Source organism: Malus sylvestris, chromosome 14 (genome assembly GCF_916048215.2).
Source record: "Malus sylvestris chromosome 14, drMalSylv7.2, whole genome shotgun sequence".
Lineage (NCBI taxonomy): Eukaryota > Viridiplantae > Streptophyta > Magnoliopsida > Rosales > Rosaceae > Malus > Malus sylvestris.
The window spans coordinates 3415168-3439963 of record NC_062273.1 but is presented as its reverse complement, the minus strand read 5'-3'; the positions used below and the strand labels follow the sequence as shown (position 1 = coordinate 3439963).

The 24796-nt window shown below is 35.6% G+C and overlaps 2 protein-coding genes across 4 annotated transcripts; both read right to left on the bottom strand.

The window, feature by feature from the left end:
- Positions 1–4610: 4610 nt before the first annotated feature.
- Positions 4611–12607, bottom strand: LOC126600033 (protein TRANSPARENT TESTA 9-like). Of its 3 annotated transcripts, none has more exons than XM_050266538.1 (21): positions 12413–12598; positions 11972–12105; positions 11724–11775; positions 11516–11611; positions 11311–11444; positions 11016–11109; positions 10804–10861; positions 9990–10098; positions 9752–9872; positions 9488–9674; positions 8876–9147; positions 8534–8622; positions 8366–8421; positions 7930–7977; positions 7648–7788; positions 6934–7039; positions 6358–6432; positions 6200–6249; positions 5939–6089; positions 5707–5873; positions 4611–5135 (listed from the first exon to the last, which is right to left on the bottom strand). In XM_050266538.1, the coding sequence occupies exons 5-21, from the start codon at positions 11435–11437 to the stop codon at positions 4854–4856; spliced, it is 2133 nt and encodes a 710-aa protein (XP_050122495.1). In that variant the 5' UTR covers positions 11438–11444; positions 11516–11611; positions 11724–11775; positions 11972–12105; positions 12413–12598; the 3' UTR covers positions 4611–4853. The 3 variants fall into 3 exon arrangements, with proteins under 3 accessions (XP_050122495.1, XP_050122494.1, XP_050122491.1); XM_050266537.1 differs by having other exon boundaries at positions 11535–11611; XM_050266534.1 differs by lacking the exon at positions 11972–12105 and having other exon boundaries at positions 11535–11611; positions 12413–12607.
- Positions 12608–15230: 2623 nt separating this feature from the next.
- On the bottom strand, positions 15231–15830 carry LOC126600421 (uncharacterized). The gene has a single exon (XM_050266995.1). It carries the CDS (start codon positions 15828–15830, stop codon positions 15231–15233), a length of 600 nt encoding a protein of 199 aa, XP_050122952.1.
- Between the last annotated feature and the right edge of the window lie 8966 nt (positions 15831–24796).

Here is a 24796-nt window from a genome sequence, read left to right as displayed (position 1 = left end):
AAAAAACCCTAGCTAGCAGCTAAAAAGAACAAGGAGCGCTTATGCTTCCTCACTTCCCCTCCTCTTTTTATTTATTTCTTTTCTCTAGTGTTTTCCTTGAGGGAATAATATTCTCTTGTGATAGTTTTTCTTGTGATGTTCCTTGTGGTTATTTGATCTTAGCCGCTCTTAGACTTGGGTTCCTGATCATCATCGCTTTCTACTCTTTTTTCATGCCAAGTCTACTTCTAATATACTTTTTTTCAATCTCTTTTTTTTCATGCATTTAGCCTACTTTGGATATCAAGTTCGAGTCTACAATCCGTGAATTGTTCCACGAGTTCTTAATTTATGACGATATGTGATGAGTACTATGGGGCGTGACTTCGATTCATGGTGGTGGTCAAGGTTTAGAGTTATGAGTTACTTTATGGTGGTGTTATTGTAGGTTGTATGAGAGTTGCTTTGAGTTTTGCTTAAATGTGGTGATGTAGATTAGCATACTTGATATGTATATCATGATGTATAATTTTTTTTCTAATGAAATATGATTTCTTATAAAAGATTATTCCTATAACATCCAATTCAAAATTAATCAACAATACATTTAAATTTCGTTATTACTTATACGAAAAGTCCAAAAAAAACTTTAGTTTTAATGAAAAATGACAAATAAAAGTGTAGTGAATAGTACAAGAAAAGGTAAAAATATGGTTTTTCGTCAAAAGTGAACAGTACCAGAAGTGTTTCGTTAAAACTCCCTAAAAAATAAGATAAAAAACTAAAAGACAACGTTCTGATCCGATATTACTTTTTAAAGACAGTTTATTGGGTAAGATTTAACGACTATAACCCATGAAAAGTGAAAGCATTGTTAGCAAATCAAAGGGTTGAAAAGACAAGAACTTCATTGCGAAACTTTGAATCTTATTCTATAGATACAAAAGAAAGAACAATACAAAACTGCGAAGAAGATTATATCACAAAAAAAACTACATTTACCGAGACTTATTCTAACGAGTTACATGAGGTTTATTTATTAAGATCTAATCCTGAAACAAATATGAGAGAAATCTTAATGTATAAAATACCAAAAATACTCTGGGTAAAAATAAACTAACATTACTAACTTTTCCAACAAACATCAGTTAATAAACTTAGAATTTTGTGAAAGAAAGCTGTGAAGCTTCTTCAGAATACTGTATATACATCCTTCTCTGGTTTCCATTATCTAAAACTAGATAAAATTCATGGACAATATGTTATGTATTAGCTGTAATGTATCATGTAAATTTTCCAATTTTCCAGTATCCAAAACTAAATAAACTCTTCTTCTTCAGCTGTATCAGTCACACTTGTATTTTTTTGTGGGCACTGTGTAAGCTTTTTTTGTGGCTGGATCAGTTGGTCTTATTCCATATAGCACGAAACATAGAAAGGAGAGCTAAAACACTACTCGCCACCATGGCTAGGTGTTTAAGCTAATAACATTATAAAATACATGCATTAAAAACTAAAACATATGTACATTGGAGCATTTTTGCTCACCACCATTTAGTGTGGTGTATGCTCACCATCCTTTCTATTACCGTTAGATGAGTTTGAATTTCGAGATTCGTGTAGTGGATAGGAACAACTCTCAAAATTAAAACTCATCTAACGGTAATAAATAAGATGTGAGCATACACCACGTACATTAAATGGTAGTGAGCAAAAATGCACTCTATGTACATATATGCAGAGATCCTCACACAAAAAACGAGAGATCTTCCGCCCCTAAACATCAACGATATAAAGAAATATTATAATGTAATTTTACTGAGAAAAAAAAGTTCCAATACCCTTTTTCTTAAAGGAGATAGTAGAATTTCTCATATATATTTTGTTTGAGAAAATTTCATGCATATATAAAAATGCGAAACAAATATGCAATGGAGTTTGTATGATATAGGAGGTAGGGACCCAAACAATGCCTATACAGGTACAGATAATCCAAAACTCTCTACTATTCATTCTTAGCTCATTCATTCCCCAGTCAAAAAGTTTCTTCTATCTTTGTTGGCCTAAAAAGACATAGAAAGGAAAGCCACCAAATAATTTGAACACAAAGCACTCTGCACTGCTACAAAAGGAGCGTTTGAATGAGATGAGGAATATCTACGGTTACTTAGAATACACCCTAACTCAGTCTTTCTCTCTCTCTCTCTCTCTCTCTCTCTCTCCCCTCCCAAACACTAGTAACGGTTAACTTGGTTTAAAGAACGAAAGAACGAAAGAAAAGAAAAGGAAAAGCCATGTCCATATAACTGTAGAAGCAGTAGTTGTTAATCTGTGGATGGACACCCATGAGATTTGTGCCAAAGTGCAAGTTTAAATGAGGGTTTTGCATCTTTTCTCTTTTCCCTTCTTTCACTGTCAAGTGCTTTGATATACATGTTATGGGAACACAAATGCATTCAGAGAGTTGGTAATATTTTATTTTATTTTTTCTTCTTCTAGCTCCTCTCTCTTTTGCTTAAAGTAAAGCACTCTCTCATAAAGCCATAGTACTAAAAGTAAAATATGGCATTATCTACTCAAAAGGGCCGCTCATTTTATGCTTTTGAGCTTCAAATAAGAGCATCTTTACCCTATACGTGGCCATGTGGGAGAAAGCAATATCCAAGTGAAGAGAGCAGCAAACCAGAAATCTAGAGAGAGAGAGAGAGAGAGAGAGAGAGAGAGAATAGTGCATATATATATAGTATATTTTTTTTTTGAAAGCATATAGTATATAGTATATAGCAATATATGGAGGGAGGCCCTAGACGGCCAGTCGACTTTAAGGGGGCGTTTGTTTGCCCTCACTAAGTGGGACTGGACTGGACTGGACTAGCTGTTAGTCCAATACTGTGTTTGTTCCATGCTGGGACTAACATTAATGAGACTAAAGGGGACTAGTATGGACAAAACCCTTCACTAAGAGGTCTTAGCGAGACCCCCCAATAACCATGGGACTAGCTAAGACTATCCTCTCTCGTCCTCGTCATGCTCAACAACCACTCCCGATAGACTCCTCGTCATCTCCGGTCACCTAGATCATAATAAAATATTAATAATTTATATATTAAATAATATAATATTAGAATTTGTTATTATCCAGCTTCTTAGTCTAACACTGCACCAAACGCTTCACTAAATTAGTCAAGCTTAGTCTAGTCTAAGCCAATCTAGCTTAGCCCTTGAAGCTAGTCCAGTCCGAGATAGTTCGGCGCAACAAACACCCCTAAAGGTTAGGGAAATGAGAAAAAGTAGCTCAATTTTTGACATGACAGCCTTGTTAATGTAAAGGCGATGGAATTACGTACCACACACTCCTTTTCCCAAAAGTTTCCATTACTTTTTCGCTATTGGTGCACTTAAACTAGTTAAATCTTTCATTATTTATACTTAAAAGGCGGCATCAAATTCACCATGATTCATGAGATAATTTAACTATATATTAGACATATGCCTACTTCATCAGCTGCAAGCTTTATATATAGTGAATACATTGTCGCTACTATGGTCATAAACCTATTCCATTTTTGCTACAAGTAATCAGGATCATGCTGCACTTTGCAGGTGCAAGCTATATGATGAACACTCGTGCTTCAATTTGCAGATGGTTGTGCTGTACGTACTCAGCTGCAGGTTGCTGATCAGTTTTTTACTGTGAAAGAACAAGGACCACACTGAAGCACGAACTTTTGGTGCACTTAATTTGCCTCATATGAGTGGTGTCGAGTTGAGTTGTGATCACTTAAAGCACGGATTTTCCTGCACTTGATTGCAGCAATTTACATTTTGGTATTTGCTATGGTATTCTGATTAGCTAGGCCTGCATTCAACTAGAGCAAGTTACTATGCCAATTTTAAGAAATGTTTCAAGCTCAAATCTCTCGTACTCCAATATATATAGACACGAACATTGTTTTTAAGAAACTGTTAGGTAGATGTATCGCAAAAGAATTACATCCATTTCTAAATATATTTTCACGTTTAGGTGGATGTTTTGCTTCTAATTACAAATCAAACCAAAGTCAGAATTTTTTTTAATTGATACAACAATATATTTATACTAGGAGAGAGGATTTGGGGATTAGTCACTTAAGAGGCTAGTCGTATTAAATAGTATCGAACACATCATCTACGATATTCAAACCTAAGGTCTCTCACTTGTATGTGAAGAATAACGCTATTAAATCGTAATATTAAAGTGGCAAACCCAAGTCAGACTTTAGAACATGCGAACAAAAAGTTTTTTTCTTTTCTGAATACAAGCGATATTTTTACTCTTAACTACTCTATAGGAAAAGGGAAAGGAAATGGTTTGAACCCGAGAAGCACTGGGTTGATGAAAGGGGTTGTAACCACCAGCACTTGCATGAACCAAATGCTAATCTTTTTGTTTCTTGGCAATACTAGTAGTGTATCAAACAAATTGTTTATCATTAATCGTTTGCGTTCCCCCTACCATTTATCAGTATCAATCAGAAATGATTGTGTTTAGAGTGACGATGAAAAGAAGAAAGAAAAACAATCGCGGCTAAAAGATTCTTTGTGCGTTATCATGGAAGAACAAAGATGATTAATTTCTTAATCATCCAGGATGAAGATAGTCGACGATATTATAATAATAGTAACAAAAAACGCTTATGGTTATCTGAAAGCCATTTTAGCTCTCAATTTCTAACACATTTGGTGATCGGTACTGATCTATTATTATAAACAACTACTGTAAATACAACCCTTTTATGTGACAGTAACAAAATTTGACAGAAAAAGGTGAGATGAAGGACAGAGAACTCAACTGAGATTGTTGGCATGCTAACTTACAACAGCAATTAAAAGCTTCACTCGTCTTCGCTCTCAGATAAATTTCCATGACAAGTATTCTGCAGGAGAGGAGCAAGTACGCTCTCGACAGAGGATCTCTGCTTCCTCGTTTCCTCAAGTATTGACAATCGAGCAGCTTCGCAAGCCTTGCCATTTGGAAAACCAAGTGTCCATCTCCCATCAGCCACATGATTGGACATCCCCGAACGATGGCCTTTAACTTTACTTTTATGGAGTTTTGGTTCAAACTCTCTTATCTGAAGATGCAACCATGTCGGATGATCCTTGTCTATTTTTGGCTGTTTCAAGTGAGAAACCAGATTAACTACATAGAAAAATAGCAAGGAAAATAAAAAAAGTAAAGATACAATAATCCAAAGTTACTAACATATCTTTTTCCTCATCTGTTCTTTCCCACTTCTAAACAGACCCTATAAACCCTAAAGCCAAACCATTCTCACTTCTAACTGCAATTGACCTTTTAAAAACTAAAAGGATACTTTGTCGCCAATTCATCTACTGTCAGACTGTGAGCCTCTTTGTAATACTATATTGTCTTTTGTTCGTATGAAACTCAAAAAACTCATTTCCCAAACAATAGAAAAGGCTTTGCACAACTCTATTTCAAGCCTGTATCATAAACAACTCTTCAATATAACAATTGGACTCTAATCTAGCATAGCGCAAGACCACCAAGAACACCGGCCATAACCATAAGCCTAATTGACACAATTGATCAATGTGAGAATCATAACTAATCAGTTTAATTGACCTCTCACGCTAAAGTCAAGAATTTCAGAGTTGAACTTGATGTTGATACACCAAACATGGCCAGGACAAGAAGCAAGCATATACTATTTTTGGACTTACAATTAAACCAGCCAATGGCGCAATAGCAAGTACAATTCCACGTTGACTACGGAAAGGATGCTTCTCTGCAAGAATCACTTTTCCAGATGTTTTCCTTGACACAGGTATCAGGTAAATATCCCTGATGCCAGCGTTGGAAAATGCAATTGTACAATGAATTCCGGATACTGCAAAAATTTGAAGTGAGAATATAAAATACACACAGATCATTCAACTATTGAACAATACCCACCTAAAGCAACCTCCGATCCAAAGCTTGCAGATGAATCATCTGAAGCATGCGTATCACTTGAATCAGCAAACGCACCGCTGTCCAGCAAGGGTTGGTCAAGCAATTCCCCTTTGAAAATAGTTGATTTAAGTTGAAGATGGAGAATAAAAACCTAAAATTACACCAAGGGAACCTTCAACGAGAAATCAACAAAAAATAGGAGGAGATTACTAGTACAATATTACAAGAGATGTTAAAATTGATACTAATAATGAGGATTACCTTCACATTGTCAACCATCCTTTGCCAAGCAAAGTATGAAGTTGCATCACCTGCAATATCATATTTCTCTATCATCTAAACCCTTTTCTGAAGCTTTACGACAACAAAAGTACAAAACCATAAAGAAATTTTTTAAATAATACGAGGAAATTATGTACCATCTGTAGTTTGTTGGCTAACATCAAGTTCTAGGAGAAAAAGAGGATCTTTACACTGGGATGATTCCTCGAGAGCTGTATGTTCGAAAATAGATAAACTGAATTTAGTAAGTAGTTCCATATTCCATATCAAATCAAGTCGTTTTTTGCCCTACGTTAGAATCTGAAATAATTATTGACACATGCTAACAACTGAAGCTTCACATGATATGAGAGAGATATTTTTAATTCAGAATTCATATCCGGCTATTTCAACCTCTGAACTTATAATGATCTCCACACATGAGAGAGATTTTTTAAGAGTATAAAATGATTTTTAGCGTACATCTTGATAGTTTGAGCTTTTGTCAATAGTGTTGAAACAATAAAAAAAAAATTATGGAATAATATCACGAGATCTTGAGTGCGAACCCTTGCAACTACAAGCTCACAAATTATATTGGTACCCATGTGGATTTCAGTAGGAAGAGATGGTATAGTATGAAAAATGTTGGTCTATATCCTAACAGCTTAATCTTTTGGGAACAATGGAACTAAACTACCACCATCCATAAAAGAAACCATATCACCTCCTACCTGCTTTACATTTTGACCATTCGTTCCTGAAAGCCTCTGGGATATGGTCAAACCAGCATCCATCAAGCTCTTTCTGAAGACATTCACGGGACCGCTGATATGACGTCTGTCCACATAAACTAGAAAATATAAAACTTTAGAAAGTATGAGACAGATTTACACTGTATCACATCATAGACTACTAGATCATAAGAAAAAATAAATGTGTACTTCAGGCTTGCTTTTTAATCTTACCTCAGAAAGGTCAGACAGCATTCTTCAAACCCTATTTACGTTTATTAGCTACATAGCGCCCAGGCAAATATGAATTTCAAACCAACAGACCTATTTATCTGTAACCCCAATTTACCATCTGTCAAACTTTTTACTTTGAAACCTATATAGACAATCCCACGGTTCCCACCATACAGTGTGGTATTCCAAAGCTAGGCCCTAGGAAGGTTGATGTGGTACTATTCCTTCTCAAGGATTTTAAAAAATATCCATAATTATCTCCTCTGGATTTAGAAAGCTAAACCTCAAGTTTTCTAATTTCGAAGTATGAGCTACTTCAAACTCAGAGCTTCATCCAATTACTGGTCATTTTCAGTCTTACCAAGAAAAAATGAAAAACTAAGAAGGTATCAAAAAACATAACCAAAATATAGTGAACAAGAATCATTATCCACTTCATTTTATATACAATTGCTTCTACCAAATCAGTTAGATCCTTACATTGAATAGCTGGAAGTTATGATCACTAAGCCCTTTTCCATGACAAATCAAAAGCTTCCGCAAGAACCACCCTGTATGCCATTGGATTAGTATAGAGTAAGGTGGTTGACTTGCTAAAACCTTCAATAATGCATTTAATATCTGTAAAATGAAAATTCAGTTCATCACGACACTGAAAGCCACAAGGGTCCAATTTTAAATGGTTAAACTGCTGACCCAAAATGACTAACAAATAGAGATACATTATGTAAATAAACAATAATTAACAAAAAATCACTGTACCTGATCCATATGCTTCCCTAGGAGATTTCCAATATTTTTATCCACATCCTGTCGGGAAATAAAATTTGTCAATAGAGTGTTTCAAGACAGTGGAAGGAAGTAAAATGAATCTTCAAATTGCACATACAAGACTAGTAAATGCAGAACATTCAAACAAATTGCATATACAGGAGAAATGGTTGTCAAGAAGTTTCAAAACTTGAAAAATGAAAATCAACATAATGGTCTTTAAATGCAACAACAAATACATAATGCGCAGAATAAGAAATACAGCTTCAAGAGACAGATAAACATAAGGATTAATCACCATCATACAAAGAACTATTATACAGTAACTTGCTTTCATTAGTCAGCAGACTAAGTCCTCACTTATTACCAGCTGCAAATTACAGAATATAGAAAATGTACACTGAAAAAATTGAAGTTACTAACTCACAATCATGTCATGCATTCCACTTAATCCAATCATTTGAGCCAGCAAAGGATGAAGATCTGCATCAATGAAAATACAAGATATGAGCGAACTCAGTCAGTTCCAAAAAGGCAATCAGACTGATGCATTGAAGTTATGCCTTCTGTACAACACCAGATTCTAAATTAGTACCTTTTGTTTCTGCTAAAATAAACAACAAGAATAGTGATGCTAGCATTAGACTATGATTCTCGGAGAAAATATGTGCTAGTATTCCACTCCTGCACCAGGAAAAAATTTCATAATAGTCAAAATGTATGTAAGAATTATCAATTGTCATCATTCTTTGATGTAAGAAATCATCAAATGACCTGTTAACTAACTTAGTGAAATGCGAACGCATTGGTTTTTTAGTCTTATCATTCGAGTACCCCTGCCAAAAATAATGAGAAGGAAACTACATTTCTCTCATTTCTTTACTCTCTTTTTTTTCTGGAGAGGAGGTTATAAGAACTAAAACAGAAATTTAACAACCTTTTAATAGAGACAGTATCAGTAGGGAGGCTAGTGTTTTCTGCTCCTTCAGTCTCAGGACTAGAAGATACTACATTTCCCATTTCACTCAATAGAGATTCAGCATGACCATTGCTCTCAGTTGAGTCCCTTTGAACAGCATCTCTCACACTTGAAGTCATATCAGGATATAAAATTACTTCGGCGACAGAGTTGAACATACCCTTTCCACCAATGACTTGAAGAAGACGAGAAACAGTATAGAAAGACGTAACTGCAGATAGATTTGAGCCCTGGATCATAAATGAAATGCTGAATGAATACAGCATAAAGGTAAAGTCTATCATTGCGAATAGCACTATGTAGTATGTACATTACAACAAATGCAGCTTAACATTGAGTTAGCGATGCTTGATCGCGTTTTTTGTGATTACTTTTCAACATATATTAAGTGGTTTCAAAAAGAGGGGTGTGCAAGAGGTGAAAAAGGATGTGCAGAAATCATTTCCCAAAATGTAAAGTACACAATTCTAGGTTTTCCAATAGGAACTATCTACCAACAAAAAGTATTGTTCCTTCTCACGAAGGAGATAAGAATGTGAATGAAGCAGATGCGAGGGAAGAACATCTTACATTACTCTGCCCGATCTGCAGTAATGGGAGTAATATGGGAAAGATTAATATTCTGAGAAGATTTTCAGTTACTACTCTACTCAAACGAGATTCGCCTATACCAAGCATGTCCTTCAAGTAATACAGATCATCGACTATCTTATCAGTTTCCAAAAGTATTTCTTCTTTCTTTTGACTTGTACGCATCCTGCATCAACATTAACCATTCAGTTTTGCATATACAAAGTACCCGAATCTTGTTTTACCAAATTGAAGTACACATACTCTGCATCATGGACAAGGGAATCTAGATGAAAGAACTGCTTGCTTAAGCTTGAAACCGAATCTGAGAAATACTTCGAGACTGGAGGAGTTGTTATATATTGATAAACCATATCATCACTAACTGCACAACCAAAAAATACTGTTTAAAATTATGGAAAATGTAATTGCAACCAAATTTCATGAGTCTCTTCTGTTAGCAGATTAGGAAAGGGGAAAAAAAAAGATAATAACAGTATACCATTATAGATACTGAGAGTTAATGCACGTATAGCTGTCTGAATCATCTTATCCCCATGGTGGGCAAATTTGAGAGCCTCATTATACAGAGGAAATGACACTACAGCATCCTGTGATGGGAGGGAGACATGGAAATGAAAATTAATTATGGGTCATGCATATCAGACATGCACACTTAGTAAAGTTCCCACACTTTCTAAATGCCAAAAACAATTTAACAGCACACTAAATAAATGCAGCAACAAAGTAGTGACCATCCTTTAATTATTGATCAAGGTATGAAACAGTGACTGTCATTTCTTGTAACTCATTATTGCTTCTGCCCTTACAAAAACAACATAAATTATAAAAATTAAAATCAAAATTAAACAAATGAAAACAGATCACTTGAGCCTAGATGATGATGAAAATAACAGATAAGACTCCAAAAAGAGGAAATGCATTACAGTTCTCCAGAGTCCACACATGACAATGAGAACTGAGAAAAAGGACTGGACCAATCCTTGATGGCCCTGCCTGAAACCACTTGAGAACAAAAAATGAGAACAAAAAATGAGAACATGGGACACATGAAGCGACCTACATGCTGTAGTCTAACAGGCTCAACCTTGAGGCCGAAAACCAAACATTTATAGCTATTGGTTCTTAAATATAGTAGGATCCCACTGAAAGTGTACTATAAACAATGTTTTCACATCCATTACCAATGGTGTGCAGGATACAAATACGATTTCGACTGCCATTGCAAACAGAACTGCATCTAACAAGTAAATCACGAATGGTACCAAAAATTTACACAATAAACTCTAACTTACCCCATGAACCTTCAGAAGAAGGCAAAGTGTATCTTTGTTTAACTTATTGCCAACTGCTCTGAGGAGATAGAAACAAAGGAGTTAGACAAGAATAATAAACTTCACAAGTAATGACAAAATCAAGCTTATACTGCATCGCAACTGTTTTAGCAAATAAGAGTTAAATACATAGAGAGAGAGAGAGAGAGAGAGAGAGAGAGAGAGAGAGAGACCTCAAAAAGGAAACGTAATATAATGCTAGATCTCCTCCAAATTCGAACTTATGCCCTATAATATTGTTGAGGTAGTCGTTGCTAAAACAATAATCTGCAACAGAAAAACCATAGATCACTAATAAGTATAAGCAATAAGCTTAACCAATGACACAATTGGTGAAAGACAAAAAATAGAAAAACAGGAGAAGGCATATTAGAACTGATTTTCCATCATGGTTGCAGCTACCAAATCTTCGGTAACCTAAAAATTGAAGGAGTAAATGTAAATATTGATTTGCATTTAGAATCTTACAAATTGAATGATCACTATTCATGTTTTGAATCATTATACTCAGATACTGAAGCAACGGTGCCTCAATTCTTGAATTTCTACTGATCTTTAGCACACGCACAAATTCTGCTAAAACTTGGTATTCCATAAAATATCTGCATATAAGTTATAAATAACAATTAGAATATGAACAGGAAAAAAAAACGTGCCCATATAGAAGCTTTACCATGAACAACAGTTCATACTCAAAAATTAATGGATCTTGTCTATCTCCATAAGTAACCAGCTCCACAATGGACTGTAGTAAATCTATGACTAATTCCTGTTCGAGAGTTGGAAAAGGAAAAAGAGAGATGTATGAGTTAAAGGGAAGAAAAAGGTTGATGCTTTAAATTAAATTAAATGAACTTATAGAAGAGTCAAACGAAAGTTACCCTATTATGCCCATCCACAACTTTGATCTCCCGCAGTTCATTGATTACGTACCTGTATCCATAAAAAGAAAAAAGAAGTATTAGTATAAATACTTGATGATGATTATATGATGAGGATACCTATAAATCAATTGTTCCACATTTTCTTCAAACATACAATAAAAATGAAACAATGAGATACACTCTTTGGGCAAAACTTCACTTTACTACTAAATCGTAGATACACAGTAGAAATTGTTACCCCTTACCTCTACATTTCCAGAAATCGGGTTTTTAAATTGGTCACCGAACGAGTAACTAAAATTCACCCTCTATGCCCTCAATCTATCATAGGATACAATGTAGGCATTACCTCCACACTTCCAAAAATCGAGTTCTGAATCTGGTTAGAGGACAAGTATCTAAATTAAAATTCACCCACCACTCTATATACCTTCAAATATACATCAAATTACTAACATCCAAGATTTATTTTCCATATACCATAGCTCTCAATTTAGTTCAACTGAAAGAGCCCAAATTCGACTATTTTGATTGCTCTTACTCAAATTTACTAACAATTGTTTATAATACATGACGGACTAGTCTAACAAGTTGTAAACCCCCAATTTATGAAAAACCCTAATCTATGAAATTGGGAGTGAATGTAGAAGTTCAAAATTTGGAGAGAGGAAAACGAGGGAACTTACTTGAAGTAGTGGAGCGAGAAGCGGTCGATGGAGCGCCAGAGAGAGCGCCACATGGTGACGGTGGCGACGGTTAAGAGACTGACTGACCAGAGCGATCAAACCAAAGACGGCTCAGAGAGCTGTATTTTTGGTTTTTTGGTACAAGGGGAAGGGAAGGAAGGTAGGAGATGGGCGTTGTTCTTCGTTGTCGTTGGCTGTTTGGTTGGGTGGCACAACTAACTGTCAACGTTCCTTTCACATTCCCTAAACACGTGTTCTCCACGCTCACTTCCTAGTACAACGATCTTACATGATGACGGGTTTAATTATAGGGAACTTTAACGAAAAGCACCCGGTACTGTTCACTTTAACGAAAAACCATATTTTTACACTAAAAAGTCAATCCTGATACTATTCACTTTACCCTTTATTTTGTCCTTATCATTAAAACTCAAAGTTTTCAAGTCCTTTTCATTAGTTTTCCTTTAATTATAACGTGGCGTTTCCTTCTTAGAATGTATTTTAGTGTAAAAGTTTTCTTTATCGTACTAATAATGAACTCGTTTAATATAAATTGCTTTCCACTATGAGTTCTCTATTTAATTTGGTTTAGGTCTCGAATCCTTTTATTACATAATGAATCACCGTAACATAACGATTCAAAATTGTTTTGATTTAGGTCTCAAATTAGTAGAGCAAACAAATGAATAAGTTCATTTAAAGTATTAAAGTAATCTCATCACCTAAATTGTAAGATTATAATGGAGGTACATTTACGAGGTGTATTCAATTGAGATTTTGAGAAATTTTAGTTGATTTATAAATTCATGGATTTTGATAAAGTTTAATTGATTTCTAAATATTCTTAAGGGGGGTGTAGTCAATTTGGATTTCAGAGCATTTTAATGGATTTTTTTTAGATGACAGCTTTTAAAGGATTTTAATAGACTCTAGAATTCCATATGGATATTTATGTGTGATTTCTATTATAGATTTCTATGGATTTGTATGAATTCTTTCTTAGATTTCTTATGATTTAAAAAAAAATAGAAATCACACGCAAAGCCGTGGGATAATTTTTAATGAAATCATGTGGCTGAGATTAACCTTTTCTAATTCACTGCAATTGAAACCCTAATTGTTATGTGAATTCTACTACATAGTCTGAAATAACAGTCCACAGTCCAAGGACTAATTAATTGCATATTTTCATACCGTAGTAATAGCACAAATTAATAACTTTAGAATGTATACGGGTTGGAGGAATTGATCCAACCCAAGCCAAAGAATATGTGTTTCAAGAGTAACTTTGATTGGTTTTAATAATGAATGGTGACATTTCAAAGGCACCAAAGCAAAATTGAAGAAGGTGTCTTCTGCAAATAAAAGTACAACAGAGATAGAAAGTAGTTAAAGGGAAAGGAAGCATCAGCAAGGGAATTTACGTGAGATGTTTGGGTAATCGGTGAAGAAAGAAAAAATATGTTGGTGGTGTTGAGACATCTTCTCATGCCTGCAAAGATTTCACGATCAGCCATGGAAGTCCAAAACGGCTGAGTTCACAGCAGGTCCTCTTAAATGGAGAAGACTGTTCCTTTGGCGTGAAAAGAAATCTGAGGGGTAAGGGTTGGATTCTTAATAGCATTTGGTATTTATGCCACACACCCTCAAATCCATTAAAATCCATCACTCATCAAAATCCTAGCAAATCCTTAGTAATTTCGCTACACCTAGACATCTGCAGACTCATTTAAAATCCTAATCGACTATTCCTAGATTTCAATGTATTCTTTAAAATCCTAATTTGACTACACTCTAATTTCAAAATCTTTTAAAATCCTAATTAAATATACCCAGATTTTAAAATTCATTAAAATGCTATCAAATCCTAATTTGACTACATCCCCTATGTAAAATTTTGAGTGAATTCTCTCAATTCTCAAGGGAGGTGAGATTTGAGAGGCTTAAATATACTACGAAATCTCCCAAATTCCCTCAAATTCCCCACTTTTTAAGATACTTTAAAAATCAATTTCTAATTAAATATACACCAGTAATGTTATAAACTTCTTTAAAATCCAAATTGAATACACCTATAACTTTCAGAGAATGACTTAAAATCCTGATTAAATAGGATTTGTAAAAACAATTAAAATCTCTCACTGAACCAATTGAATACACCTCTCTTAGAGAGAGATGACATCAAAGTCGAATAGTCTTACACAATGGAATTAAATACGGAATGTGTTATTTTTAAACTTTCAATCATAGAAATTGGGAAATGACACTTATTTATATGGAATTTAAACTTAGAAATTGGAGGTTCAAATTCTAAGTTTTTTTTTTCACGTGGAAATTCTAAATTTTGTTTATAAATTCAAACAAGGGAATTGATATATGTCAGTTTATAAATTCCAACTTTTATCCAAATTTCAAGTTTATTTCCCTCTTCTATCTAAACGTATTTTGAGGGATTTTGGTTATTAGTGTTAGACGATTGATTTTGATATATAACCAAACTATAAATAGGCAATTTAATTCGGTTTAGGAATTTTCGAAGTTGATTTTTTTTTTCTTTCAGTTTTTCTTCGTTTGAACCAAATTCAATAAAAAATTTGGATAAACTATGGAAGCTGCAATAACATTCAACAAAACTTTCTGTACCAAATTCATATCACAAACATACAACTCCAAAAGTGAGCACTTTGAGGAAGCTTTTCATATTTGCAAGAAAAGAAAAGGAAGAAAGATAAATTCCCAAGGCCATTTGATTGTTTTTGTCTGCAAAACTATCGGCCATGGTAGTGGCCTGGCCATATCCGAAAACGATCGGTTAGCTCTAGGTCTGCTTTTCTCGTATCCATTCAACAAAATCGTCAAGGATCGAAGGCCATGCAAGTTCAGGATCGTAGTTGCTGAGATCTGGAAAACTTATCGAATCGCAAAACCGGTAAAAACCCATCCACTGATCCATGCTTATGACTTTGTAATCACTCTGAATCTTCAGATACTGAGTAAATAACTCAACCTGCGCTGGATATTGGCATCCCAAAACAATATTTAACAACTCGCACATCATGTCTAGATCTATGCCCTTCTGTTTCTCCTCCGTCAAGCAATATCTGAATGCATAGGAAAAGAAATCCATGAAGTCTGATGGCTCCCCCTTGACCGTTTTCTCCAGCTCTGCAAGTGCATTGTTTAATTTATTTACTTTGTTTATCTTTAGGGTTTTAAATCCTTCTTGCCATTCTTCTAGGGTAAAGTATCCCTGTTTTTCGGCTTTCATCTTCCATGCAAGCATCAACATCCTTACGTCTGTGTGATCAACTTCGATATCTGAACAAAGACGTTCGATCCCCTCTGGCTCGATCAAACCAGAAGACGCATTCGCGTATAAATTAAAGGCGGTATCAACCCGTTTGGCGTTGCGGCCCATGTCGAGCTTATAGGAATGTTTTCAGTTATGCTCTTTGATCTCCTTGTGGAGGGCACATATTTATAAGGATACAATCATTCCTTGTAGGGCAAGGAAAACAGTAATTCCTAATCTATTTAGAATAGGAAACAAAAACCTACAAGGAAATAAAAAACTGAATGCAATGAACAAGATTACAAAATAATAAGAATATTATTAAACAAACTGAATGCTGAAATGGCTATATAATCCCAAGAGACTACATCGTGACTGACTTGTTAAAACTAACTAATACAAGCACTATTATATATAGTGAAAACTAAAGCACAATCCTAATCCTTAAGGGTGCGTTTGGTACGCAGACGGGACGGAACGGAACGGGACGGGACGGGACGGGACGGGACGGGACGGGACGGGACGGGACGGGACGGGACGGAACGGAACGAAATGGAGGTTCGTGTTATGTTTGGTATGCATAGGACGGAACGAAAAAAAATGAAGAATCAGACCCCCAAACAATTTCTTTCTCTTCAAATCAAACACAGAAAAATCCCAAAATTGATTTCAATCGTCCTCCGTGCAGCATCCACCTTCTTCCCTCCGACCCACCAAACTGTTTCACTCTCTCTCTCCCCAACCTCCCTCTCCAAATCGGGCGACTTCGTCCTAATCCTCGGCACCGCCCACCTGCTCGCCAACCACCTCGACCAGGACCACAACCCCCTCCCCGGCACCGCCCACCTGCTCGCCACCTCAGATTAGGAATGACGAGCTTAGCTTCGAATCGGGTCGTGTTCCGGATCAGATCCACCTCACTTACACGGACGAAGATTACGAGATACGGGTCATGTTCGTGACGCCAGACGGTGCCGGAGAAGAAGAGGGTTTGCTATGGTGACGTCGTCGTCGTCGGATGGGTTTGCTGGGATTGGGTTAGCAGTTGGGTTATTGGGTTTGTGGTGGAGGAAGAGGAGGGCTACGGGAGAGACAAGGGTAGAAGAGAGGAGGTTACGGGAGAGAAAGGGAGGTAGACAATGTAATTAATGAAAAATAAGAGGGGTATTGTTGTCCAAAAAGTTATAAAGTTTGTGTCCCACGGGATGGAAAAACCCGTTCCAGGGGGGGAGGGGGAACCAAAATCTAACCCATTTTTGTTCCGTGGGACGCGCGTTCCACATAATTTTAGCGCACCAAACGTGGGACGGAACGGTTCCGTCCCACTCTGTTCCGTCCCATCTCACGTACCAAACGCACCCTAAAGGATATAGAAAATTCTAACATCCTTGTCCCACAAGAAAACCATAAACAAAAATAAACTAATAACTAATTTTCCAACAGCTCCCGTCAAACTCATGGCGATACACGTCATGAGTTTGCCAACAAGTAGATGCGGATGCAAGAATCCAAATTCCAGTGCTAATGCCGATACTAATGCCAATGCCGATGCAAATTCCAACTTCCGAACAAACTTGAACAAAAAACAAAAAATCCAACTTTCGTAATGTCACTTGAATGATCATCAGTCCAAGCACTCGAGCGATCGTTGCAGTGAGAACGACAGACAAACCAAACAAATCATATTTCTTTCTTGCCCGTGTGGGCCTAAGCCTCAAACAATAACCTTTTTTTTTTCCTTTTTCTTGTTTCTTCCTTTTTTTTTTCCTCCCCCTTTAAACAGCACGTCTTTTTCTTTTCCATTTTCCTGTATCCTTCTTCCTGTTTTCTTCTTCCATTCTCTTCTATTTTCTTATTTTTGCAGAAACATTACTCTGCGATCTGACAAACACGACATAGAAAACGAATCCAGATTGACCAAAACAAAAGCGGACAACTTTCACAAAACTCAACTAATCCAGACCCAAAAAGAAACCAATAACAATCAATCTTGACGAACCTAACTAGAACCCTAACAGATAATGGAGGCAATAGAGAAACGGATATCAAACAAGCAGATTAAATCTCGAATGATCAAACCTGCTTTGATACCAAGTTGAATATCAGAGTGCGCAACGAACAAGATTACAAAATAATAAGAATATTATTAAACAAACTGAATGTCAAAACGGCTACATAATCCCAAGAGACTACATCGTGACTGACTTGTTAAAACTAACTAATACAAGCACTATTTTATATAGTGAAAACTAAAGCACAATCCTAATCCTTAAAGGATATAGAAAATTCTAACATCCTTGTCCCACAAGAAAACCATAAACAAAAATAAACTAATAACTAATTCTCCAACAACAAAAACCTACAAGGAAATAAAATATAAAGATGTAATTACATTCTTATTCTAATTCGGACTCGCGTACACCAATATATCTTTTAGACTAGGAAGCAAAATCCTACAAGGAAATAAAATATAAAAAATATATTACATTCCTATTCTAATTTGGACTCACGTAGCCACTCAATATTATGGTCTAGTGATATTTTTTTTCACTTGGGAGTGAGAGGTATTAAGTTTGAATCTCGTAGATAGCAAATTCGATACCAAATTAGGTTGCCCATTGTGTGGCTTAATTGAATTCCCCTCCCTTTAGTGTAAAAATATATCGACGTACTAAAAAAAAAAAATTGGACTCACGTACACAAATGTATCTTTTAGACTAGGAAATAAAATCATACCAATGAAATAAAATATAAAGATATAACTACAATCTTATTCTAATTTGGACTCACGTACACCAATATATTTTCGGATAATGCTTGTGTCTTGTCTTCTGTTGAAAATGAGTCCTAAATTGATAGGAGAATGGACCTTGCATGGGCTTATAAGAGGTTGTGCTACTCCCCATATTGCCAATTGGTTTTATAGGGGAACCTCAACTTTCTTCATGGTATTGGAGCAGGTTGTCCCACGTGTGAAGCTAAACGGCCACATGTGTTTCACGTCACCCCGTTATGTTGTCCACATGTTAGACTCGAAAATTCGCCACACGTGAGGGGGCATGTTGAAAATGAGTCATACATTGATGGGAGGAGTGACCTTGCATGGGCTTATAAAAGGCTGGGCTACTCTCCATATTGCCAATTTGTTTTATAGTGGAACCTCAACTTTCTTCATCCACCTATGATTAATGTACTTCTACCATACAAACATCACAATTCGAACCTTTCATTCTCTTTTCATCATATAAAGATCATATATAGAAAAACTCATTCAATTTGGAGATCTTTTAGTTCTTCATATGCATCAAGAAAATGAACGGTTCATTATGAGGATTTTTTGCAGATATGCTCTTTAGACGATGATAAAAAGAATGAACGATTCAGATTATGATATTTGTATGGTAAAGATGCATTAATCATAGATGGAAAAACTTGAACTGACATGGCTGAACACAAGCATTATTCATATTTTTCTACTCATCTGTTTAATGTTGATTTTGGGTTCATCTATACTTTGGTTAGAGGTGAACACATTCATACTGTTATCACAAACTCGTATTTTAATATAAGTGAATTTGTAACACTCAATCATTAGATCCATTTACAGCTGAAGAAAAAAAAAATCTAATTCCGTGCATTGGTTGTTCATGGGCATCATATGGTTCGCAGCCTGGCCGAGACCCCAATGGGCTTTGTTTTAGCCTGACCCTTTTATTTGGGAGGGTCTTAAACTTGGACTTAACACTTTGCCCGACCTTGGATAGTGAATTTGGTGACCCATTGAGTTCATGCTCTCTGAGTCTCACCTAAAAAAAAGTTTGTGGATGTGCAATATCCTTTCTTTCTTTTCTTTGAGGAGAGTGTCTGGACAAGGGATTTTTTAGTACAAGAAGGTTTAGGTTAAAATTAGTAAGAAATATGCATTACAGGATATTAGATAGAGATCGAAAATGTATTAGTGAACATCACAAAGCCAATAAACAAAGGAATTCAAATGACTCTTTCTATAAAAATTAAAAACAAAAAAGAACGAGGGGCAAATGACTCATTTCACATAGTCATTTACAAATTTCTCTCAATTCTTTGCATTGACTAATTTATATGTCTTTATCTAATGTATTATGAAGCATTTCTTAGTAATGTAGCTTACATATTACTTGGAAATCACTCGTCCAAATAGACTATAAATGGCCAATTAGTGTGGTTTGAAAGAGACTGCGATATAGTTACGATCAGATTTGTTATGTCCCCATTTTTGTTAGTGAAAAATCTGTTTCCTCAATTTATCATTTTATGATTGAGATAACTAACTAAAATCTTTCAGACTACAATCAAGATTAGGTTGGAGCTTGAATTGACCTAGCAAAGAGTGAAGGAAATTTTGTGAAAAACATGTTCATTTGAGCAACATCTATGGCATGCAATTAACAATTAAAGGCGGAATCATGCTTGTATGCACTAAAAAACAAAACATTACCCATAAAATTCAAAGCCTAGTAGAAGGGTGAACCAAGACTCAACTCAAGAACAAAGTGAGTTGAGAAATCTTATACCTTTGTTGATTCCTCTTTGCATAAGCAAAGGCTAATCACCCAAGGAGAGGGCCTTCATTCCTTACTTCTTAGCTCCATGGATTTCTTGGGTGAGGATGGTTGAAAGGATTCTCCAAGTTCCCAAAGTTGAGAACCTCTAAGTCTCCACACCAAGGTAGGACTTGAAGAAGAGATGAGTGACCTTGGAGGAGGGAAGATTGCTAGCTAATCTCCTCCAAGGGGGCCGGCCTCCTAGAGAGAAAGGGAGAGACATTGTGTTCTCATATTTTCTCCAAAAGCAAAACCCTAAAAGAATTTTGGCTATAAAGTTCTTTATATAGTCCCTTCAATTAAGTGACCTAGAGAACCAAAGGCCTTTCTTTCAACATATGGCCGACCATCTTAGGGCTATTGGGCTGTTTGGGCCTTCTTGAATCTTTATTCATTAAGTTGTCATACAACTTAAGTTAATGGGCTTGACATTCGAAGCCCATTGGGCCTTAAGGCCCAAAACTAACCCGAGGTCTAAAACGAACTTATTCGTTTGATTAATCATCATATTAATTAATCATTGCCATAAATAATTAAATCATTTAATTATCCTTACTCATCTCCGTTGTTTCTTCAATCTCTACCTTACACGGTGTACGATCCATTAGGTTCCTTTTAGCGAGGCAGTGGACGATTAGAACTCTTTCAAATCCATTGTGAATTGAAACTTACTTTCAATTCTCTCTTTAGTGATTATACACGTTTAAGGCTTCCACAAACCATGAGTGACACCTAGCAGTATGTCATTGTTACCAAAGCTAATCAGAAGAGGTGGAGAACCTATTCAGTTTAGGATTACAATGCAATACGGTCTTTCTCTAATACAATACTCTTGACCACATTGTTTGGTGTGATAGTTTATTCATGTCTACTATCCAATATGATTCTCTTACTTATATGATTACCTTGAATGTGATTTGGAACGATTTCCTAAATCTCATTCATACTCTGGCCAGAGATTCTTAATCATATCATAGAGTATTATTCTTCAAACAGTTTAAAGGTTATAGATCCCTTGTTGCGCATTCACTTGCCTCCATGGCTAAGTGGCTTAACCCCAACTATGCCGTGGACACCCTCTGACGGAGTGACTTTGACATAGTCAAAGATCAAGGACCTAACCACAAGACAACTATGATGCCTCAGGTCAAATGACTACTTTGCATTATCCCAACCATGAGTTCTCATGTGACATGAGTATGAGAACTCCTTGTTGATCGTGTTCAGTAGACTCATTCTCTATTGAGCACTTACATGCTTGTCTTGGTGTCAGTCACACCAATGACTCGAGACCAGTCACTCTCCCTAAGAGAAGACATAGCACGTACTTATCTTAACGGACTGTCAATGCCCAATTGGCAATCTTATGATCAGGAACGTTTAGGATATGTATACGAAAAAGAATGGTCTCATGAATCTAACTTATTTGGATCACATTCTCCCAATTACATATTTCTTGGACTTATCGTTTAAGCGTATAACATTTATATGAGACGGCTTCAAACAATAATCTTTGCCCTTTAAATTAAACTATATTAGTTTAACATGTGAAATGTCTGTAAAGTATCATCATATGATTGGTTTTAGGGCACATTTCCAACAAAGAGCACCTTGAGTAAGACCCACTAATGAGTGACTTCCTTTCCCAATAACAACGCCATCATGCACCTTTGGCATTTCTTTTTGGTATATTATGCCAAATATCCATGAAGAACATAAAATGTACTCAGTCACCTTGATTAAGCAAAACATTAAACATAAGATGGTCAACATTCGCCATCATTTTCATGATTTATTTCTTGACAATTAAGTATAAAACTTACTCAAACCTCACCCGTCCTTCACGGCCTGCTCAAATTACCTTCTTACCTAGACTATAAGACTAACTCCAACCCTTGGAGTAAGTTCTAAATTTTCCCTTCTATTCCCCCACCGCCCAAACCCCCCCCCCCCTTCCCAAATTTCATTCCAACCCTTGTTCTAAAATGGGATTAAGTCTTAAAACCAAAAAAAAAAGAAGCCAAATTTAGGTAAAGATTTAGGCCAAGGTTAGTGGTGGAGCTCATATGTGAGAGTGGAAGAGAGGGAGTTGGATGACAAGCACCCAAAACCACTCGCGCCACATGAAGGACGTGCTCCAACATTTATCATTACTGCAAAGGGCAGCCCCCACCCACATGGGTGTGTCCAGCAAATGTCGGCCAAGAAAAGTGAGCCAACGACTCTTTTGGATGATCAACGGCTAAAATTCAAACGGATCGTTGGTTATCCAACGGTCTACATTTAATTTAGTTAATGTTTTTGTTTTATATTTATAATTTCATTAAATTCAACGGCGGATATCTAATATGATTAAATCCAACGGTATAAAAAAAGATCTAACATGTCAAATTTAAATCTAATGGTTAAAATAATTATTTAACTCAAAATTCACCCAAATTTAGTGATTTTTCAATATTTATCATAATCTAAATATTTTTAGATTAAAATGTTCATAAAATTAAATTTGGATAGTGTACATAATTTAAAAAAAAATAGCCCTAATTTATTTTTTAATAAACTCTGGCTAAAAAATTTAAGCCAGAAGAGTTGGAGTAGAAAAATTATTTTTGGGTTAAAATCTAAATTTTCTGAGCTAAAAATTTTAGGTTTTACTCTAAAGGTTGGAGATGGTCTAATCATGCATAATCGGGAACAACAAGTTTATATAACCTTTGCTACTTTTCTAGCCTGCATAAATGAAACACGAAAACTCTACCATGTTATGGTGTATGGTATGTACGAACAATGGAAGGTCAAGATCTTTTTTATTTTATCTGGTCAAAAAGTCTGGGCAGAAATGTACAATCCGGTTTCATCCCAAGTAGCAAAAAAATTATTTAGTAGGATACTACAATTTTGTTATGTGACGTTACTAATTAATTCACGCATATCTTATCATATGAGTAAAAATGCATTTGTATTCTAAAATATAATATTAATACCACATCGTTGTGTTCTACTAACATACAGTAGTTTCTCATACACCACTGAAAGCCAAGTCTACTAACATACAGTAGTTTCTCATACACCACTGAAAGCCAAGCTACAAATTTGGATAAAACAAATATCCCTGTATATATATAGGAAACTTCTATGATATTTCCGTGAGTTCAACCGTATAGCTCCAACTTATTTAAATACTCACCGTAAACATGCAGCATCCGGGTCCCAATATATCACGTGACAAAATTGTAAGGAACTAATGCCATAGCTAGGTTGTTCTTTTGTACATCACGAGCGCCGGTTAGAAGTAAACTTTTTTGTCCAAGAACAAAACTTTGTAGGAGATTCTGTGAATTATTTTACATTAGGAAAGTAAAGTCTTGTAAATTGTATATAATTAATTTTGAGTTAGATATTTTGATTTTATCTACATACATTCTCCTCAACGTACATCAATTTCTATATCCGTGCATGCATGAATTAATCAAACGACAATTACGTAAAACATAATCCAATTACAATTCAGAGTGAGTTTGATTATGCAGGCCAGCCTATAACATTACATGAAGTTTGACTGATGCGATGAGACAAGCTAAAAAAGATTAATTATTGGATCAAACCGTCCTTTCTTGTCATGAGAAGGTGATCGAACATGCCATATGCTTAGTAAGCAGTACCAAAGCACCCCACAAAACACTTCATTTGGCAAATAATGGTTAGTGAGTGGAGATTCCAAAAGCAAACCATAGGTCGGGTCCTTATTTGGTGACTCATTTCTTTTGTTCTTTTTGAATCACGTGCATGTCTTTCCAATCTTCAAATATCTCACTTATCCTCCACGACAAGTTGAACAAAAACCGAATTTTTGTATTCTTACGGGACTTACTTTTCACTTTGGTATTTTTCTACGGGATGGGACTTTTTCTCTGCCATAATTTTATGTATGCCAGCTAGCAGCTGAAGTAGGACCTTCCCCACATGAATAAGGTTTAACCTTAACCACTACGTTCATAACATTCTTTCCTTTAAATCACACTAAGGAAATCCTTCTTTATTGGTTATGTGTCTAGCTAGCTGCATTTTACAATTTCTTAGAAAAATCTAGAGGAAATTTGAAGGGAAGCAATTTTCACACCCTCATTTTCTCTTCCCTAGACACTCTTATTTATTTATTACCGTTTTAGATTGAATAAGTCAGAGCAAAATCAATAAAAATAAATAAATAAAGGTGTGTCGTACACAGTACACAAGGCTCCCGCTTTATGCAGGGTCTGGGAGAGGTGTTTGAAAAATTTTCAAATTAAAACTAGCCAAGTTTTGCATCGATCTGTAAGTGAGAGTTTCTTACGTTCGAATTCGTGAATGGCGAGTTCATACCACTTTACTCTCCCATTACTTTGTGTAAATATATTGTTGCATTAAAAAAAATCCTTTCACTGTGTTCAAGCTCCTCTCCATTTTAAGAGTCTAAGAAAAAGCAATTGGAAGTCTTCAAAAACCTAATTTCAAAATCTTCCAAAAATG